Source organism: Anas platyrhynchos, chromosome 6 (assembly GCF_047663525.1).
Source record: "Anas platyrhynchos isolate ZD024472 breed Pekin duck chromosome 6, IASCAAS_PekinDuck_T2T, whole genome shotgun sequence".
NCBI classification, from domain to species: Eukaryota; Metazoa; Chordata; class Aves; order Anseriformes; family Anatidae; genus Anas; species Anas platyrhynchos.
In genome coordinates, this window is record NC_092592.1 from 19,998,995 (window position 1) to 20,019,730 (window position 20,736).

At 40.6% G+C, this 20,736-nt stretch overlaps 3 protein-coding genes across 8 annotated transcripts in view; 2 read left to right on the forward strand and 1 right to left on the reverse strand.

Annotated features, from left to right (window-relative positions):
* The window catches only part of PPP3CB (protein phosphatase 3 catalytic subunit beta), a 51,580-nt gene extending 48,043 nt beyond the window's left edge, over positions 1–3,537 (forward strand). The window contains exon 16 of one of the 2 annotated variants that reach the window (XR_005266719.2): positions 1,004–3,537. The gene's annotated coding sequence lies outside the window, so the exon portion shown is untranslated. The remainder of the gene's footprint in view (positions 1–1,003) is intronic. The other variant, XR_005266718.2, reaches the window with a different exon arrangement.
* On the reverse strand, positions 85–15,381 carry ANXA7 (annexin A7). Of its 2 annotated transcripts, XM_038181435.1 has the most exons (14): positions 15,266–15,337; positions 11,488–11,542; positions 10,184–10,293; positions 9,657–9,846; positions 9,228–9,335; positions 8,036–8,076; positions 7,017–7,119; positions 6,593–6,687; positions 5,751–5,864; positions 4,317–4,487; positions 2,630–2,800; positions 2,449–2,524; positions 1,104–1,216; positions 85–433 (listed from the first exon to the last, which is right to left on the reverse strand). In XM_038181435.1, the coding sequence occupies exons 4-14, from the start codon at positions 9,673–9,675 to the stop codon at positions 311–313; spliced, it is 1,134 nt and encodes a 377-aa protein (XP_038037363.1). In that variant the 5' UTR covers positions 9,676–9,846; positions 10,184–10,293; positions 11,488–11,542; positions 15,266–15,337; the 3' UTR covers positions 85–310. The 2 variants fall into 2 exon arrangements, with proteins under 2 accessions (XP_038037363.1, XP_038037362.1); XM_038181434.2 differs by lacking the exon at positions 10,184–10,293 and having other exon boundaries at positions 15,266–15,381.
* Positions 15,382–15,386: 5 nt separating this feature from the next.
* Positions 15,387–20,736, forward strand: part of SORBS1 (sorbin and SH3 domain containing 1) — a 235,428-nt gene continuing 230,078 nt past the window's right edge. The window contains exons 1-2 of one of the 4 annotated variants that reach the window (XM_072040126.1): positions 15,387–15,529; positions 18,037–20,292. The gene's annotated coding sequence lies outside the window, so the exon portion shown is untranslated. Of the gene's footprint in view, positions 15,530–17,837; positions 20,293–20,736 lie in introns of those variants that run through there. The other 3 variants (XM_072040127.1, XM_072040131.1, XM_072040125.1) reach the window with 3 other exon arrangements.

Genomic DNA, 20,736 nt, shown 5'->3' on the forward strand with positions numbered 1-20,736 from the left:
GATTTTTCAAGGAAGTCTAATTATGCAGGAGGTTGGCAGAGGGGAGATGGTTTTGTCTGGGCCAAAAGAACTAAGACTTAAGGCTAATAGACAAGATACATCTTTTATTATACAATAAAGAATATTATGTGCTGTAAATTTAAGGCAAGGGTAAGTGCAAAAAGCTTATTAAATCACCAAGAAGGCATCTTTGATTATATAGTGTTTAAAATTACTCTTTTACGCACAAGGGGTCAGTGTCTGCATAAAGCATGTTACATGTCCTCCAGTTTGTTTTAAAAATGAAAACCAACGAACAGATAATCCTCTTCTATTGACCAACAATTGCCAGTAGCAAACGCCTGTAATCACCACTTGTATCACTTGATATCATTGAAGCCAAAGTCTTCTGATACATTTGTGAGAACACCTGTTTAATTTGCACAAGATCAATCTGCAAAGAAAAAAAAAAGCACAAAGCTTAAACATATGCATGATCTGAACTCTTAGACACTTACCCCCATCTCCCTCACAGACTATAGAATACCAGCCAAGGGTGTAATGTGCAACTGATTAACTGTGCACATTGTACAAGCCCTCAGTTCCCTCTACAGACAGATAAGCAGCTCCCAAAGCAGTCTTAACAGGTGCTCCTTGCTTTCAGAGAATCACAGAAAGGTTTGGGTTGGAAGGGACCTTAAAGTTCATCTGCTTCCAACCCCGCTGCCATGGGCAGGGACGCCTCCCACTAGACCAGGTTGCTCAAAGCCCCATCCAGCCTGGCCTTGAACACTTCTGCAACTCTCTGGGCAACCTGAGAACCTTACCTAAATTTGCTAGGACTGTAGTATCCTTAGTTCATGCAGTTGAACCTTTGGAGTTGAGATGCTTTTCTGCTACAGAGATGGGCAACCACATTTAGGAAGGTAGACATGTAATATCACTATTTAGCTAGAGATAATTAAACTACTGTATGAAACCTGGCGTTAAAACCAATTGTTTTGTTCATCCACATCTGAACCAGATAAAAGCTTCATTACAGTACATGATTTCTACAGCTGTGAAGGAGGGACTACATAGAAGGCTGGCTACATGTGAGGTCTACAGAAGAGGAAGTTTCTTACCTCGCTGCGAGTGACTATAATCCTGATGAGAGTGGAATCATCCGTGCCAGCTCCTTTCATAGAATAATAAAGTCTTTCTGCAAAAAAGGCTGGGCGATTTAAAGCACATTGCACTGCAATAAAGTATATTTTTAGGATTAGTTCTAGTATAGTATGCTGTATGGTGATACCTAGCATGATAAAGTCAAGATTTATGCTGTAGACAGCTAGAGGTAGATATCAATAAAGATTCAATACTGTAGATTACAGGAACTGCTTTATAAAGCTGAGTTTATTTTGTATCTGAACAAATCAGTTAACCTTTCACAAGAAAAGTTACAGTTATTACCAGTTAACTTGCCTAGAAGTGCTTTTGAAAGCTGGCTGAAACCTTAATTTACCAAATCTATGCACAGATCTTTTCTTTGGCTAGCTAGTACTAGGATATGAGGTATTCAACTTTTGGTCCATTGGTAGAGTCTCACTAGCAAAAGTACAAAGGTAAAAAGTTCTCATTCTCAAGTATCTGTGGAATTGATTTTGTTTCAGTTAGTTTCTTCCTTCTCAAAGCCTTTATTTTACATGATTTCAGAGGTGAATTTTTCCAGTAGAACTCTTTAGTAGAATATTATCTGGGAAGATTTTGTTTAATACAATAGGTTTTAATGGTTATGGCTGCAGAAATGCAGTCACTTTGTTAAGCATTGGTGGGACTTGGGCATGGAGTATTTGTTTCATTAGTAGTAAATCATACTGGTTCTCACTAACAGCGAATCATGATAAATTTGTAGTGCTTTAGTACAATAAGTCAGCAGGGAATAGCGAATAGCGAATTCAAAACAGCTATTCTATTTTGGTGACATTTGCTTTAGAAAATGCTGAACTTTTTGGAGTAGGTGATGGTGGAGAAGAGAACTAGAAAGTAAATTGTGCCTAAAGGAGGTTCTTCTTGGTTCTGCACTCGTGTGGAGGTGGTTCAGCTGTCTGTGCTGAGGTGCCACACAACCACCACCACTGCTCTGTTACACTGGTACTCACATAATTTTGCAGAGTGCTGACACACAGAACCACCAGCTCTAAACATTGACCCATTTCTGTGTAGTTACATGTCTTTCCAGAAAAGTGACAAGTAGTTTCTATGTAACCTTTCCTCATTTCAAACTGACTTCTTCAAACTAGATGCTTACTTTCTTCAAACTAAGTGAATAGTGAGTAATTTGAATAACTGAAGTTACTTTTGTATTAGTGGAGTCTCAGACTGTGTATCCGTTTGCCATATGGACAGTGCTGAATTGGGTTCTTCTTCAATTACATTTAGAAGGTTTTATTGCCAAAAGATAAGGAGAGGGAAGAACGTATTACTTACAAATAGCCTTCAAGCCACGTTCCACGTTTCCAGAAAATTCTCGATCGATGCTGCTTAACAAATCACGATTAGCAATCTACAAATAAATTAGATTAACATGTGGATAGTGAAATGCAACAAGTGGAAACTTAATTCAAAAAATGCTGTACAAACTCATTTGAAATCAGTGAAGAACTCCTACCCTCGAGTATGCCTCAACTGTTGCTTTTAATTGGGGAAAACTTCTGCTTGCCAGAACCATATTAAAGCATGATTCATCAGTCCCAAGTTTTCCTTCTCCTGCTTGGTAAAGACGCTGAGCATCTTCTTGAGCTTTTTGATAATCCACATTTTGATTCTCATCCCGATTCCCCTAAAAGCAAAGATAGCAGATATTGAACATTGTTACATGGACAAGGCTATGTTTTAATTGCTTGAAGTGTAGACCCCGCACGCGTATGTCCAAAGCTAGAAGTAGGGAGAGTAACACCAGTTTGAAATATATTACGTTGTTTTAAGGTTACGTTTTTGGTTTAATAATTCTTGTAAGTAGAAAATAGGACTTTTGGGCCACTTTTCTATCTGTAGTGTTTGGTTTAAGCTGTAGATATACTGTATACGTACTGGCACATAATTTTGCCTATACGTACCATCTCATAGGTCTAGTCTTTTTCAGGAGCTATGATCAATTCTCTGTTTTACTTAATAATGTAAGTTTTTCTCTTGATTTGTTTCTAGGCTTCAAGTTGCAAAGAATCTTCCCAAATGAACTAATGAATTATCTTACTGAATATGCACACCTGAAATATCTCAGGCTTTCTATTATATTTAGAATTTGCTAATTTCAAGTATGAATGTCTTTAAAAAGCACTTAGTATAGTTGTTATATGTCAAGTAGGGCTTGTGTGACATTTTATGTGCTTTGGGATTTGTTTGTTTTTTTTTCTGCACAATGCATGGATGGATACTGCTAAATATACTGGCTGAGTAGGCTAAATACATGCTCTTAAATACTGTTGTGTCTGTAGCAGTTAATATTTAAATTATGTGGTTGTCAGTTACTGTAAAGTACTGGATTTATCGAAATAAAAATTAGCATGAGCTTCTCAAGCTTTGCTTTCTTGTGGATTTTGACTTTGTAATCCTAATACCTAGTGAATAGCTGAACTTTCATAAAGGTAGAAGCAAACAAGATAGTCATAGAAATTCTAACAGCAAATAGGCAGACTTATCACAAAAATTTGGGAAGTTACATTTATTATGTATTTCTTCCTAAACTGCAACTTACTAATCTTCAACGCAAAAAAGAGCCCTATTAATGATACGAAATAAGCAGCCTTCAATGTTCAACTGAGTTCAGCAGCAGCACGTAACTAATTCTAGTTTTCTGAAGGGAGGGCTGCGATGTGACTTGGGAGGTAAGTTTTGGTTTACAGTGCCTCTAGGCTTGTTTGGGGGGTTCTCACAGATATTTTACCTACCGTAAAGTTTATCGTATCAGTATTACCCAAATGATTTTGTTTATGCAAAAAAAGGAATAGTGTCTGGCTTTAACAGCAGCGTGGAACAATGGTTGTGCTATTTACAGTTTGATTGCATCTGCTCAGTAAACAAAAAAAAAAAAAAAACACAAGTTCTCTGAGGTGAATAGGGTGCTCAATTAAGTCACTCAGATCATCATATAGAAAGGAAGCAACTCTTCCTTGAGGAGGGGCTGAGGTGCTTTGTCTTATCATTAGGGAATGTTTTAGTAGTCTAGTGCTAAATTCTAACAAAACCTAGCTCTAGCTAAGCATGCACAGGCAATTTATTTACGGAGCAATTATAAACATACGCAAAGAGTGTATACCCATATCTTAACAAAATAAGCAAGAAAAATTCAAGCTTACTTGGCACATAGATACAAGTAATCGTTCAAAGTGTCCAGAAGTGTCTGCTCTGATGTCTTGTTCGATATCCCTTCCAAATTCTGACTTATAGCAGTTCACTATGTCTCGTATTTCCTGATTTGTCCTCGTGCAAAGGATCTCAATCAGCACTCTCTCCTGGGTGCCTACTCCCTGTAAGCAGAGGAAAAGAAGGTGTAACTGCAAAACGCCACCTACTTTTTGTTCTATTGTGGAGGAAGAAAAGCAGTCACCTGTTACTTTAAAACTCAATACAATCTACATTGTAAGAATGGTATTCTTGCAGTGTGAAAGCACCAAGTTTACTGTATGCTTACTTAAAAAGGAATGAAAATTTCCAAAACATTAAATTCTGCACTAGCTTAAGAAATACCCCACAACTGCACGCCCACAATGGTGACATCAGCCATGATAACAGGAAAAAGGTTTAGGAAGAAAATGAAGAAATTATTTGTCAGCCTTATTGTGGGAACATATCGGAGGAAGGCAGAGCCTTATCTCTTGCTTTAAAGGCTACTGTATGCATGTAAACCCTATCTTGATCAGTGTACAAGTGTGTTCCCCATTCCAAATGTGGCTGCTTCCTCAACACAGAGTGTCATCAGGAACTTTTCATAGATGCTTCCCTCTCAGGATAGAAATTAACTGTGGGTTCTGTGTACAGTCAGATCTTACTGGCATGGCCCATTTCTATTCAAGCAAGGAGTAGATCTATGTGAGACTTATAAGCAGTATTGTAATATAAATTAAAAAAAAAAAAAAAAGTTGAGTGTTTTTTGCCTCCAGTAAAGCTAGATCTCCATTTGTGCTCCATATTCTTTAGAGCTCCACATTCATACATGGGTTAAGTGACTTGTTTCCAGTAATCAGGCACTTGCTCACTACTGTAACTCAAGCAAGCTGGACATACCAGTTTACCTGAATGAAAAGTTTAATCCAAGTAGCTGATCTAAATTCCAGTGCAGTCTTAACACCTGAACGTGCATCACCTGACCTTAAGAAAATATTCTTTCATTTTTGTTCTGTTGAAAAACCTGAGATAATCCAAAAATATCTTTCTGTACCAGTGGCTTGTTCCCAGCAAGGAGAGGTATGTAAATTTCAATTTAAACAGTGGTTACAGCTTAAAAGCACCATGGCTCTTACTAGATTGTAGCAAAAAGTGACTAAGAGAGTGTCAGAGAACAAAATTCCATCCTGCAGCACTTCATCCCCTGTGGTACATCTGCTGCAAATTGGCCAATCCTGCAAAAATTGGTCAGCACTGGGGCATAAAGCAGAAAATAATTTTAATCCCCAGTCTCTACATTTACTTTCCACCACAGCATTTTTCAACAATGCAGGGATCAGGTATTCTGCTCTCTTAGATGAGTGCTTTAAGATGGTTTTAACTATTTGTTCAGATGAGAACCGTACCTTCATCGCATGACGTAAACTCCAGGCGTCATAGTAGGTGCTAGGCATGAAGAGTGCTAGAATCAATTCTTCCACATTTCCACTTAATTCAGATTTCAGATCTTTAATTAAATCCTGTCCAATTATAAATATAAAAATTTAGTAATTATATAGTGTGGGGGCTAGAAAATATTTTGTGACACTGTTCAAGTGGCACAAACGTATCCCAAACCATCCACTTTGAGCAGCTGATGATCTTTTTGTGCTCCTGTTTGCTACAGCACATTGTTATCCCTACCATTCCCTATAAAGCACAGACATCGCTCCTTTCCTTATGGATCATAAAAAAGGAAACAGGAGTTAGGTACCGGCCTGCACTTTTAAAATGAGCACAATGAGTGTAATAATGGCATGGCGCTGAATTACTCTAGCGAGCTAAGCCCTTGGTGTGGAATCACCACCATTCTCAACCAATTCCTCAGTTTGGTTCTTATGAGTGGAAAAAAAAAATATTTTTGAGCTTGTTTGTGCACATGAAAAGCTCATTATTTTCAGACTAATACATAAACAGTTGATGCTTGATTATTTTCTTATCTAATAATCATAGCAAACTCAGAGAATCTGCTTGTTCAGTCAGGGTCCTAGCCAGACTCCCCTGTGCCCTCGCTTCTACCAGATATCAGAACAACACTGGTAAATAGCAGCTGTTCACCTGGTATGCAACAAAAAGTTAACCAAAAGAGGTGCATTTTAAAAGTGCCCCAAACCACTTCCCAGGACTAAAATGCAGTCAGGCAGTTATAGCAGCAGCTGAAAGTTTGTGTTTTTTTTTGTTTACTGATTCAAAGAGCTAGCGAACATACCTTGCCATACATAGTCTTGAAGGCTGCCTTGATTTTTTGCCTTTGATCATTGGAGCGGTTAGCTACAACATTGATGATAGCCTGCTCATCAGTTCCTTGAACACAGAAAGGCAATGTAAGAGCTTAATCATAGAATCCATGTAGTAATCCTTCCAACACTATGCATTTTATAATTGCCAGTTTGGGCATAGTTACCTAATACATGCATGAATATCAATTAGGTCAATTTACCAAATTTCCTATTTATCTTAGTCTATTAAATTGACCAAGTCATTTTGGAAGTGTGATTTTTGAGAAAATGAAATAGAAAATAAATAATAGAAAATAAAATAGAAAAAAAAAATACAGTAAAAACTGAAGAAAAAGACCAAATAGTCTTAGTAAGTTAGACAAACAGAAATTTAAGTAGCTGTTGCTTACTTACCAAACCCCTTCATAGCTTTGCGCAGAATTTCTGCATCCCTGTTAGCATCAAAGTTTGGAGCAGCTTGAATTGTGCCCTGGGTATACTGAACCGTTGCTGCAGGCTGAAAATAAGAGCTGTGTTTAACTAGCTGTCCTGCACAATATAAATTAAAGTTAAAATCACAACTTTGGAGTCAGCGCTTCAGCAGAAATCACAGAATGGTTCGTTCTATGAGTTCACCATTTTTTCTAACCCAGAAGCAGGATGGCATTTAATTGTGTTCAACGGTTTGGGCCCACCAATGCCTTTATACAGTGGCATGGATGAGGATCGACATGATGAGTATACACAGGTACAGTGTTATGGTTTTGTTTGGGTTATATTCTGAGCGTAGCTGGGAGCTCTTGATGCAGAATACTCTGTACATTAACTTCATCTGCAAAGACATCTTTTTTGGTAAAGGACAGTTTGCTGCTTTTAAACCATTTTATACCCTTTCATATCAAACTCATTAAGAAAAGCTATATTAAAATGTCTGCATGCAAATATGCTTACATTTATTTTTTTCAAGTTACAGAGGTGTAAATATGAATCCTATTGAAAGCAATGGCAACAAATTACTTTTCTGTGTGGCCAAGATTGGTACTTTTTTTTTTGCCTTTAGCACAGTGTCCCTCTAAAATAACATCATGGATGACCCAAATGCTGCAGTGAGTGACACTGTGCTTTCAGAACTTAATTACTTGAGTTTCCCCTTGCTCAAAATTGCCTCTCATAGCAGTTCTTCCTTGCATTATGGACAAGGACAATTATTGAACAATTGTTACTGAACAATGTGTAATGCTAACATCAAAATACATTTTCAGCCATCACATGCCCTTTCCTCTACGACATATCCCCAGCTCATATTCAGTCCTCCTCCCTACCCCCTGCCACACAACCAATTGTAAAGACACTGCTCTACCCCAGTAACAGCAAGGTGAAAAAAATACAGAAGCCACTTTAAGGTTGATTATAGAAGAAGATACAACACATACCAGACCAGGCATTGGTGACGGTGCTTGTCCACCACTATAGTCTATTGAAAATGAATTAAAGAACAAGATAAGAAATATAATTAATTCCTTTTATTATGTAAATGCTATCTAATCTGAAAATAAAGCCATTTACAGACTTGGTAAGTTACAGGTCTACCACTGCACAAAACCTGTTTGCTAAGGAACAGTAGTTTTAATGATCAGTAACTGAAGTTCTTGCCCTTGGGAACAATGGGAAGAAGTAATCACAGAAGCATTCTGGTATACACACTAGCAAGGGAATTCTAAAAATACTAAATTTACTGGTGGTGTGGGCGCTGGAAGGATCTCTCCTTATTAAATAGTACTATTCTTGACAAAAACTAATGTAGGCCATGCCAATGAAGAATGCATGTCCTGTGCTGTCTTGCAAAGTTGTATTACTCTGTTAAAATGTCTAACAAATTAACAATAAATACTGAGAATTCATTGGTGCAAAAAGAACTGAAGGAATCTCATTTTGTGATCAAAAGCACTGTGAATACCAATGTTGCAACTACATTTATTATGCTAGAAGTTTATTTTTATCCATAGTACATATGTACAGTTATTTTTTTTAACAGCAGCTTAGTTATTAGAATCAGTGAAACAATGTTTAAAAGAAAGGTTTTGCTACTCTGAATTTCTTGCAGCCACAACTGACATGTTCTAGGATAAAAATGTTCTTAATGGTAACTGACTACTCAAAGTATAAAAAAAAAAACTGCACTGTTTTTAAGCAATGGTGTGTATTCTCCTTTCCACTTCCCCCTCAATGCCCATGATCACCATGAACACAGAGCTGCTCAGATTCTGAAAAACACATCCATTTCTTTGAGATTAAGAGAGCAGCTAGGTACTTGGTGAATGTTGCCTCTGGATTTCACAGTTCTGGTCAAATACTTGCAGTCTGAAGAACGACAAGCACCTAAATGACCACATCATGATCATTAACCAGTGACAGACGTCCCTTTTGGATGTAATGTATACAGATGGTTCTCATCTGCTCTTTACTGGTCTCATCAAGAAAGGTGGCAGGATGTGTACAGCATACAAACCTAGCTAAAAGTAGCAAAGATAAGGGCCTGTTTTGTTGCTACCTGTCTTGGGCTCTCCTAGTTTAACTTCGGATGCTTGAAGTATCTTAACATATGGCAGGGAAACAGCCACGTACCTGGAATTTGCGCTGGTCCACCTCCACCATAGCTTTGGACAGGAGGCTGGGGATAGCCACCAAAGGCAGGGCCAGCAGGAGGCACACCAAACCCAGGGCCTGCAGGGGCTAAGAGAAGATGGCAGATTTTAGCAAAAGAAATTTTGTAAGTGATTTCTGGCACAACATGAGCCAGGTTATTGAGCAGAGCTATGCAAGAGATTAATTTTCTTTTTCTGTGTGTGTGCAGTGGCCTAAAACCCAAAGGTATCAAGGCCCTGCTATCAGCATGCAAGTATTTATGCTAGATAGCAATCTGTCTAGCTGTCTAAATGCTGCTGCCTAAATTGATCACTGAACAAAGCTGCTTTTCATTACTACATCTACCAAGCACAAAGAACAGTTACAACAGAAATAACTCCCAAGTGGTGCTGTAACAAAGGACCTTACCTCCAGGGTAAGATGGCATTCCTCCAGCCTGGGGAGCTCCAGGGTAGCCCCCTGGGGCAGGATATCCCGCTGCCCCTGGATACCCAGCATTTGGTGGTGCCGCAGGGTAGGTCCCTCCTCCTGCAGGGGGGTATCCTGCAGGGTAGGTGTACTGACCAGCTGGTGGATAGACAGACTCCTGCCCTGTTGGCTGAAACACAAAGCCCAAAGATCTCTGTGTGCCCATTATCAGGATGCTAGAGTAAAAACTCTCAAAGTGTCCATGTATATAATGCTGTGATTAGATTTAGCTCTTAGGAGCAGCTTCAGTATTCCCTAAGCCTGGGTGTGGGCCTTCCAGATGGGTTCTCTTGCTCTTAAAAAACAGGTATTTAAAATCAGCTTTATAACACGTACCATATGGACTTAATACTTAGTGGAAACAGTCCTTACTCACAAACAATAGAAGGGTGAGCCACACATTACGTACAGTACACACCCATTCTTGCATACAGAAAACACATAAAAAGCAAAATAGTAAAGTCTACCTCAGATGTTTTCCTCAGGTTTGGTTGCTCCAATATTTCTTAGCCCCAGATTACTGTGCCCATAGTACAGTGAGATCCACTTCCATAGCGGTAGTCTAACCTTTCTCAGCCTGACTCAACAAAAAGATTTTAATGGAATTTAAATTCACAAATCCAAAGTAAGGATCCCCAAAAGCCCTGCTAGGATGGCCATTATAGAAGGAAATCTTTCATATTGATTTTTTTGCACAGGTTATTGCTTTGGGCATCATGAGTAAGACTAGAAAACCTAGAATGACTCATCTAGCATTTAAAGGTTTTTTTTAAATTCATCCACTAAAGTTGGCTACATTTTAGATGCTAGCTTAAAAAAAAAATAAAAAATAAAAATAAATCATACAATATAGTTAAAGTGGCAAGCAGGATAAATTACAGCTTTAGAGCTTTTCAGTATTTTAGCAGGATACAGTGAGCTCCATCCTTAAGTCTAGTTCAGTACAGCATAAAACAAACCATATAAAATTCCCACAATCACATTATCAGCACTGTACTAACAAAAGCATAGAGCTGCATCTAGCTTTGAAAAATGATGCAGGCATATCAAAAACACTGCAGTATCAGCCACACCTGATACGTTCCATCCTCCTGTGTTTTGTTGGAATATATAGTCCGTTCAGTCATGAGCTGAAGGTGGAACAAAGTACTGTGGCTGAAGGATTGGGGGGGTCAAAGTCAAGCTACAGTGTCCTGTATCCTCAGAAAAATATTTACTTGGTGTTGTATGAAAGCTGCATACGTGAGCTTGGATTGCTCAGCAGCTTTACTCTTCCTGAGTGTAATAGTCACTTAAGTTTGTTCAGCATCTCTGTAAATACTGCGATACGGGTACACACGTTATTTGGTAGAGACTGGTTCAGACAATACCTCTGATCCTGTACCTAAAGACCCTTCCATTTATGTAAGAACTACTGATACTTCAAAAAATTATTTGCTGAGATAGTTAGCTATAGAGAGAGAGAAAAAACAACCCTCAAGACCAGGGCATCAGACCAAAGCAGAACCAACCAACCGACCAAAAACCCTTCTGGAACAACAGGCAATATTAAAAAAATAGGTCATAAACTTCCTTCTTGGAATTCATGTGAGACAACTGTAGAGTCTCACTTGGGGATAGATATGTGGATGACAACAAAGACCATCATCTATAGCAAATCCTTTATATGGACTAACAGCTGCTATTTACACACACGCACAGCATGGTAAGAAGGGCTACTGACAGCACATAAATGCGTTAGAAGTGCAGCACATTTAACAACCATACTTACAGGATAGCCAGGGAAACCAGGGTAGCCAGAAGGGGGATAGCCTGGGTATGACATTCTGGAAAGAAAAAAAAAATTGTCAGGCACTGTAGATGAGTTTGCACTAGCTATTTGCTGGCTAATTACCCGTGACATCACTTGAACAACGTGTTCAGTGCATTCGGTATTGCTAAGAGTATTTGTCAGCTACTAAACCACAAAACCTTTCCCTTTTCCATACACATGACAGCAGCAAGCAGGATTCTGAAGAGAACCATCATCAACTTTGCAATTAACTGCTGCCCTTAATTAGTGTCAAAGAGATACTGACACATGGTAAGAGACCTGACTCCCTAATAATTCTGAAATAGAGATTTTCAGACCTTGAAGTGCCAGCAGAAGGGGGCTGAGCCTCTGCCAGAATAGAGACAGAAGAGTCAGGCTAAAGTAGGTCTCAATTCTGTAACGCATCAAGCATTTCTCCTGTCAGCCTGCACTCCTCCATTCACAGGAATAGTTATTGTGAGGAGAGTAGTTCCTTATCAATCCCAGAGAAAAGGATCATTCGATCATTTGTGGCCAACTATTACCTGCTTTTGGCTATTCTGATCTGTGTGCACTGCTAAATGCAGACCAATGATTTAAAAGATCAAATAAAGTGATTAAACTAAAAATAACACACACAAAATTTACGCGAGCTGTTACAGGTATGACAGCAGGACAGCTTCACTATGCACATGTTAATGGCAAGCTCAAGCATGGGAGGACCATGGTGGTTGAGCAATCACAACTCAGTTACTTTGACCTTTAAGTCTCTTTCAAAATTCCACAGTTGTCTGACTCCTGCAAAGCACAGTGACTCAGACTTTCTGGTGTTGATGACATGGGACATCCTTTAAAATTAAACTGCACCAGATGCTGGTCAGTGCACCATGAAAAAGGCTTGCAAAGATCTAAATTTTTAGCTAAAATGAGTACTTAATGATAAGAAAGAAAACTCTATAAATGGAGGTTTATAATCTAAATGTTTTAGAATCATTAAGGTTGGAAAAGAAATTTTTAAAAAAGCTATTAGCATAATACAAATTTACAGATAAGCAGTGCCAAAAAATGGGAGGAAAAGGTCAGACAAAAGAAGTAGCAAAGGTGCCTAGTTTTGAGCATGCATGCCTTTTAGTGTTTCATTGACTATTCTGCCAAGGAGTGCCTCCGTGAGACATTCCTGTCTTGCATAAAGGTCGCTGAAGAGGGAAAGAGGCGGGAAACCTGCTGGAGGGGGAGATCCCAGCACGAAACCCACCTTCAGAGCAGCTCCTCAGTAACCCATGCATATTGTCACGTGTGTAAGAACTGCTTGGGCTGGGAAGGGAGGAAATCTGTTGTGGGTTTTTTTGTTGTTTGTTTTAAAATTGTTTAAAAATTAATTAAGCTGCTATTTTTAGAATTTACGAAGAGAAAGAGTGAATTTAGCCTCTCTACAAATACTTTATGCTGATGGAATTGTTTTTGTTTCTTACTTTAATACTATCGCCCTCGTGCTCAAACAAAACACCAAAATGAGGAAGCGTCCAGGCATGAGTTCAGCTTCCCAATTTCCACCACACATCATTTGTAATCCCTCAACATTATTTAATTTGTGTAGGAAATTTCTGTTTCCTGGTAGTAACTATTTGTTTTAGTCACATTTTTAATAGAGGGACCTGGGGAGTAGAAGCAGAATAGGCCAGAGATCGTCGACCATGTCCCCAACCAGTTGGGCAAGGAGTTTTGACGTCATTAGCCACACTACTAAACATCTACAAACTACTAATGGCAGGGGAAAAAATCCTGTTAATGCTAACGAGCCAGATTCCCTGATCAGGGACTGGGAGTTACTCCCTGCACGTTTATAAGACAGTATCTTAGCTGCATAAATCAAAGGAAATTGGATATATAACTACACATGTAATACAGTTAATGACTATTTATGTTTATAGTTACTTGGTGGCCAAAACAAATGGTTATGAAAGCAGTATTCCTACTGCATTGTACCATTAATTGCAGAAGAACTTATTGCCTGAAATATCTCAGATTTAATGTGGAAAACATTAAAACGTAGAGCAAGTTAGTTCAAACAAGAGCCAAAACAAACTTGTAGAACAGTACAACTATACGGTCTCCTACTGATAAACTATGATCATCTCTTAGAGGGGGTGAAGAACGGTATGAGGTGTACTTGTGGATCTATGCTTTGATCATAAACACCACTAATTGCTATTTGTTTCCCTAAGAGGAAACTCCTTAAACCAATGCCCGTACAGTATTTACTGCTGACAGCTATCTGAGTTGACTTTTAATTCTGGCTCTCAACAACACATTTCTTCTGGTATTTCTGTTACTTAAACACCAACTGTAACTCTATTCAGGAACAAGATGACTAGCAACACTTCCTCTGGATTTCAGTGCCACTCCTCTTGCTTAGAGGAAAATACTGCCCGCAAAACTGAATATTAAAAAATAAAACCCCAAAACTTCTGTTTTTCAGCTTTATATAATTCAATTAAAGTTACACTGTTAGCAAAACAATAACACGTAAAACTTGAAGGTGTGCACAGTATCATTTCCCCTGTTATTACTTTCTTTGCTTTTCATAGTGCAAAATCAACAGCTGGTGACTGCAGGTCAGCTGTTTTGACAACTGTAAAAAGTTTAATTTGTATGTAAATGGGACCCAAATTAACCACCTGTGTACACTGATGACAAAGAGCACGCTAAAACTGCTTAACACCTTCCTTACTGTCACTGTTTCAGTTCCTTTTCTAGGATTTGGATAATTTGTGACCCAAATTCTTTTGGGAATGGCAGCGTTTCATTTAATCATCCCCCTCTACCCAGACCCCATCAATATTTCTTATTTTGTGTTTGTAACTCAGGAGGACGACAAAATTTTTGTCAGTTTCCTTGATCGTTCTGGGCGGTACCTTCAGTGCCAAGCGGGGCTTTGAGACTCGCCTCAGGTACCCGAGTCTCTGAAGACCTTACAGTGCCCAGCCAGCAGTACTGACTGAAACAGCCTTCATACACACATGGAGAGGCACGAATTCCCTTACACAACACCAAGTACTTCATAACAAACCGCAGCTGCTCCCCTGGCTCACCGCCTCCCTCACAGCACCTGAGGCCGGGCCCGTTACCGCCCGCCCAGCCGCACCGCCTCAGCCTGTGGGGGCTCCCGGCACGCTGCCGGCCCAGCCGACCCCCGGCGTCCAAATTTTTGGTGTTTTTTTGGTCAGTTGGGCGGGGCGGGGGCGCTGCCTGCGCAACACCGGGCGGGCGGAGGAGGGCCCGGGGTGGGGACAGGAGGGGTGGGGACAGGGTGCGGGCAGGGCAGGGCAGGGGGCTCGAATCAGCCCCGAACCCACCCCCGGCGTCTTTAAAGGACCCCCGGGGGCCGCCCCGCCCAGCTCTGCCCTGCCCTGCCCATGGGGCCAGGGGCCACCACCCGCCCGGGGCAGGGCAGGGCGGTCACGGAGCTCTGCGGGCTCCCCCCGGGGGTCCGCAGCTCCCCGGGCGCGGCGAGGCGAGGCGAGGCACGGCCACAGGTAGCAGCCGTTCTGGTTGCTCCTCCCGAGGAGAGCGGGGCTGCGGGGCGGGCCGGCTCCTTGCCCTGACGAGCCCCCGAGGCTGTGGGGTCTCCCCGGGGTCCAGGGGGCTGATCCCGAGCCCGCCCGGAGGCGGCGGGGCCAGGCCGGGCTGCTGAAGGCGGGGGACGCGCGAGTCTCGTCAGCTGCCCACATCCCACCCCCCCTCCCCGCCGCCTCACCTGAGGGAAGCCGCGGAGCCGCCGGCCTCTGTCCCGCAGCCGCCCCGCAAAATGGAGGCTGTGGGGCCAGGCGGGGCCCGCCCCGCCCCCGCCACCGGGCCCGCCCCGCTGCCCGCGGGCAGGGCCGCCGCGCCCCGGCCCGGGCAAGCGGATCGCTGCGGTGCCGCCCCTGCTAACCCAGGACCCCTTTTCCCGTCCGTGCAGGCTCGCCCCGTGTCCCCGGAGGCGGCGGTATGCGCCCTCCTCCCTCGGAGCGGCGGGGAGGTAAGCGGCGGGCGGCGGTGCCGCGGGGGGGCTGCGTGAGGGAGGCGCTGCCGCCACACCTGAGCCCTCGGTCACCCGCCCGGCAGGCCGGGGGGGCGGCCTCGGAGCGGCTTCCCCTTGGCACCGGTGCCGTGAAATCGCACCCTACCTAGCGCGTGTGGCTTTGAAATAGGTCTGTTTGCTAGCAACACGTGAGGGTGCAGCTCAAATCTCTCGTCCGGTAGCTGGCAGTCAGTCAGCCAAGTCACCTAGACCCCCAGAACAGCGCAGTGGCAAAGCACAGCAAGGACTCCGTCAGGCCTGCGGGAGTTCCTCTTTTCCTTAGAGTTACTCAAGATCTAGGTCCCAAGAAGGCGTAAAGGTAGGACTGTCCTGACTAATACACCCCTTTCCCTAGGCGAAATCTCTATTGTTGTCACCTGTATGCAACTAACTGCTGTGGGAAGTGCAGTCAGTGTTTTGTGTTTTAAGTCTATTGTAATGCTTATTCATATTATATTTAGCACAAACCCTACACACACGTATTCCTGTCTTTACCCTGTGGCTAATTGTAAGAGATTCTGACCAGCAAGGTACAGTTTATGAAGGATCCACCCATGCTGTTATGCAGTGGTTACTTGTGATTATTCAAAATAACTTCTTCCTACTCTTTATGATTAGCATATGTTAGCAGTTTAGAGACCATTAAAATGCAAACAATCTTATCCTGTAACTTTGTGTGGTACCTGAATGCTAGATGCCAAGTAATCCACTGTTCTCTTTGTCTGTAAAATAGCATTAGGTGCAGGCAGCAGAAAATAGGTGGCTAATAATTTACCATGCCTGCCCACTTCAAGTGAAAAGCACCTAAAAACATATAAAGAATCTAATATAAATGATCTATCTTCAGCAATATTGGGCTTTTATCTTCTTTGTCCAGAACACATCATGAACAGCTTTAAGAATTTAATCCTTACAGCATTTTTCAATTTATGCTTCTAGCAGATGTGTAGTATACTTTACCTCTGCTAAGCTCATTTCTTTCAGAATAGGTATATATTAAAATCCCTGTTTCCATAGGAACCAAACACACTTATAAAACACGATTCTTTATCTCTTGTATTTAGTGGACTGTTTGGATTTGAACTATTCAAGAAAGGAACCATCTGTTTTTACAAACAAGTGGGAAAAGAGTGAGAGAAAACAAAATAGCATACATCTGAAGAATCCCAATCTATGTTCAATGTGTTGCATGTGTGTTTGTTAACAGGAATATCTGGAATGACTTTTAAAGCATTGGAATGGGACCATTGTGGTCATCAAACTTCACTCTATATTCAAGAAAATCCATTGTCTTGTTACCACAGTTGGAGCTGTATGTATAGGAATGCTTCTTAAACTCCCTAGAGTCAAGAAAACCTCCCAGTTCTAGAAAAATCAAGTTCAGTAAAATAGGGAGACAAACTGTTGCTCTTCTCTTTTGTAATATCCTTGCATCTTCTGCAAAGACATGATACTGGACAGAATTCTGGCCCAGAGGAACTTGTCTCAACTATATACTTGTACCGTGTGCTATCAGTACATACAAAACAAAACTTCCCCCCCTTTCCCCCCCCCCAAGTAATTTATTGCCTGTAACATAGGGCACTAAATGCATTGCTGCTTCTCAGTGATGTGTATCCTGGTTGGAGTCCTTCACGCTTAATATAAAGCATTGCTTTTGATCTTATATTTTAGTCAGTACAGTTAAAGGGGAAAGTTTCCTATAGTTTGCAGTAAGCAACAAGATCTGGTCAGCTTTGAACCGTGGGTCAAAGTATAACAAACCAACAGGATACTGCAGTGATCCAAGTCAAAGTTAAGTACTAAAGGTATTTTCCCTCTTACAGTACCTTGTGACTGCAGTAATTAAAATGCAGATAGTCGAAGTTAGCTGTTGAGTTAACCTCCTGTGTGAACAGGGAGCAGAGCAAGTGCAGTTCACTCCAGAAAATGTTTGGTTTGCTGAAATGAGAGTTACTACCCAGTGAGTCATGTTAGGACTCCACCCACTGTAGTCCAAACATCAGGGTTTCACGCAAACCTTACAACTGCTGTCAGGGTCCGCAGTTCTGCTGGGTGGAACCACAGTAAAAACAGACACTTCATCCTTACTCAGAGCATGCAAGGAGAACAGCAGGTTGTTCTGCTAGATTACTTGAAATAGCATGTCCAACAATTTTCACCATTGATATTTTACTCCTTATGATTAAAACTACGTATTTCAGATTCGTTACTAATAAGTAGATGGCATCCATCCACAGGCTCACAACGTTTTGCAGCAGACTGAAGGATTTTGCCAAGAAACTTAAATGACTCAGCTGACATGGCAAAGTTAGTGACCTTCATCCCAGTATACTGAAATAATCAGCAAATGAAATTGTGATTCTGGCAGCAAGGATACTTTTTAAATATCAAATTGCAGATTACAAGTTTTATTTGTTACTTTCAACAACGTAAAACACTTACTCTTATCTCCACTTTCCAAGGCTTACAACCAAACACAAAGATGTTCATGTTAAAGATGAATCACTGGACATGCTGGATCAGGCTGACACAACGTTTATTCTGAATGAGGAACTCAGTGTAAGTCGCTTGAACTTGACAAGAAGAACCTATAATTAAACTAGAGAAGACAGAAATTAGCATGACCAAGGAGGAAGAATTTGAAAGTAAGCACAAAGGCCATGTTGAAAAAGGAATTTGTTGAATTCTGCTAAGTTGGTCTGGAATCAGTTCCAAGTTTTCTCTTGATGTGAGCACAGAAGTTCTTAAAAGTTAGGAACAAGCCAATGGTACCTGCGGATGAAACTGCAGTATCACCAATACTGAGAATAATCCAAACCAGAATAAGTATGGGGATTGTTATAACATCTAGATTTGCTAATTAAGAAGTGCTGTAACGCCAGGTCATGCATTTAAACTAATAATTTCTATGGTAATTTGGAGTTCAACTTCAAGTGACAGCAGTGAAAGGATTAGGGTGGTGCTCAGCCATTGAAAATGACAGACACCAAGAAGCAAACAAGAAATTTCTAACAGGGAAGTATTATATATTCTTATATCCATTGATCTATACACTGATACAGGTATGGTCTGTACCAACAAGAAAGACTGAAAATAAGTTTAAAATGGGCAGCTAAGTGAACAAAGCATAAACAGGGCAGGAGAAGAGAGGAGATGCAGCTTAATATGTTTAGTGTAGCAAAAGGAAGGCTGCTGCATGATGACTATCTATAACAGAAGATGTATAAATACCAGGAAGAATATGAAGTGAAATTTAATAAGGACAAAGGGTATTTAGGTGTATTTAAAACAGATTTTAAGATGTGGTTGGTCAAAACAGGAAAGAACTGAATTCATGATTCGGGAAACTCCCTCTGAAGTAAAGCTAGTGGATACAGGGAACCAGAGGTGGCGACAATGAAGTAGTGGCTGTTAAATATACCACAACTAGCAACACAAACTTCTTTCTCTATTCAGAGAAATGCATAGCATTAGCCTTTTTCTTCCATCACGTGAATTTAGGATGTCAGACTGTAATTGCTTTTTTTTTTTTTAGCCAACACAATGCAGTTCGCAAGGACTTACTTTAGATCTTAGTCTAATCCTACAGTCACCATTACTAGAATTGTTCTGTGCATCATCAGTCCTAAGTACTTTACAGATGTCATAGGAAACCTGACTGTTGCATCCTGCCTATCCATAAACTTCTCATGAAGAATCATCTAATTGTCATCTGCAAACCCTGCAGCATGACAGAGCAACAAGGAAGCTAATTACCATCATGCATCTGCGATTTCCATTGTGGTATACAACTTTTGTTTCTACTGCTGAAACTGTAATCATTTAAGAAATATTGTGGTTTTAATAAGGCATTTCTATTAGAGTTCGTCCAGCAAGTATTTATTTTGGTAAACTACACAGAGGACCTTCATGTGCTTGTGGATTTTACATTCGCTTGCTCAAAGAGGCAACTAAGCACAATCTTATACTAGGAAGATGTCAGAAAAAAAAAAGCATGTCTGTATGCTAATTAAACTGCAGGTTATCAGAGGTTACCATGCTCAATGAAAAGACAATTAACAAATAATTAACAATAAAATTAAAAAAATAATAATAACAATAGCTTTGTCAAAACTATTTGGAGAAATGCATCCTAAACAGAAAAGGAAGAAATGCCCCTAATAGATCCAAGGACTCAGTGATTTACAAATAATAGCAAATTAGAGCTTGAAATCCTTGATGTTTCTTGACTCCCAAGCTTTTTCCACCAGGTTACTTATGCAGTTTCAGGTTTTTAGATGAGATTCCCTACAGTGGAGCAATAGAAGACCTTTAGGATTTCTTGCCTAGATTTTCAAACTTCAGAGAAGGCAATGCCTCTTTCTTCAGCCTCCTAAGTAATAATGACACAGCACAGGCTTTACAATCAAGCAAAATGATGCATTACAATGTGCTTGCAATATTGTCCTTCACAAGAGTGGCCACTGAAATTTGAAAATTCTGCAAAGCAAGGTTTTTATTTGACTCACCCACTAACTGAATGAATGGAATCAAATATAGCATTTTTAAGATGGCAACTGTTTTTCTACTCCGATTCTTTGTATTTGTCACTGTGATGTCTAGCATACAGCTGAACCTACAGATTATGGGCTCTTCTGACACGCCGGTTTTGCAGTGCATCATTCCACACGGGAAGAGACAGCTTCAATCCCTCGTAACGCATCATCGTTCATCTTCAGGTACTTGTAAAGACTGTGGCAAATTCCACAATACGTTTTCTATAAGTAATGATCACAAATTGATCTTTCTTCTCAGAACTTTGCATTTCGTACACAGCTGCTGACTAAATACAATAGCTGTTCAACTTGAAATCTTTCAACTCCGAATCTTTCTTACATGTTAATTTTCTTAACAGAGAATGACAAGAGTTTACTACAGAGGGACAGATCAGAGAAATAATATGCTTTTTTTCCTCTGCTTATTGCAATAGTTATCGGAGACCTATCCAGCTTTGCTGCTCATTCTTTTCCTCTATCTATTTCAAGGCTTATTTTAAAAAGAACACTGTGACCTGAAAAATGTGTGTAAGTGGCCAAAGATTGAATATTAAGCTTAAAGAAGAGAAACAAAACATCAGTGAGACCAGTAAAAATGAGGCAAGTTTTAACACATTTAATGCTCAC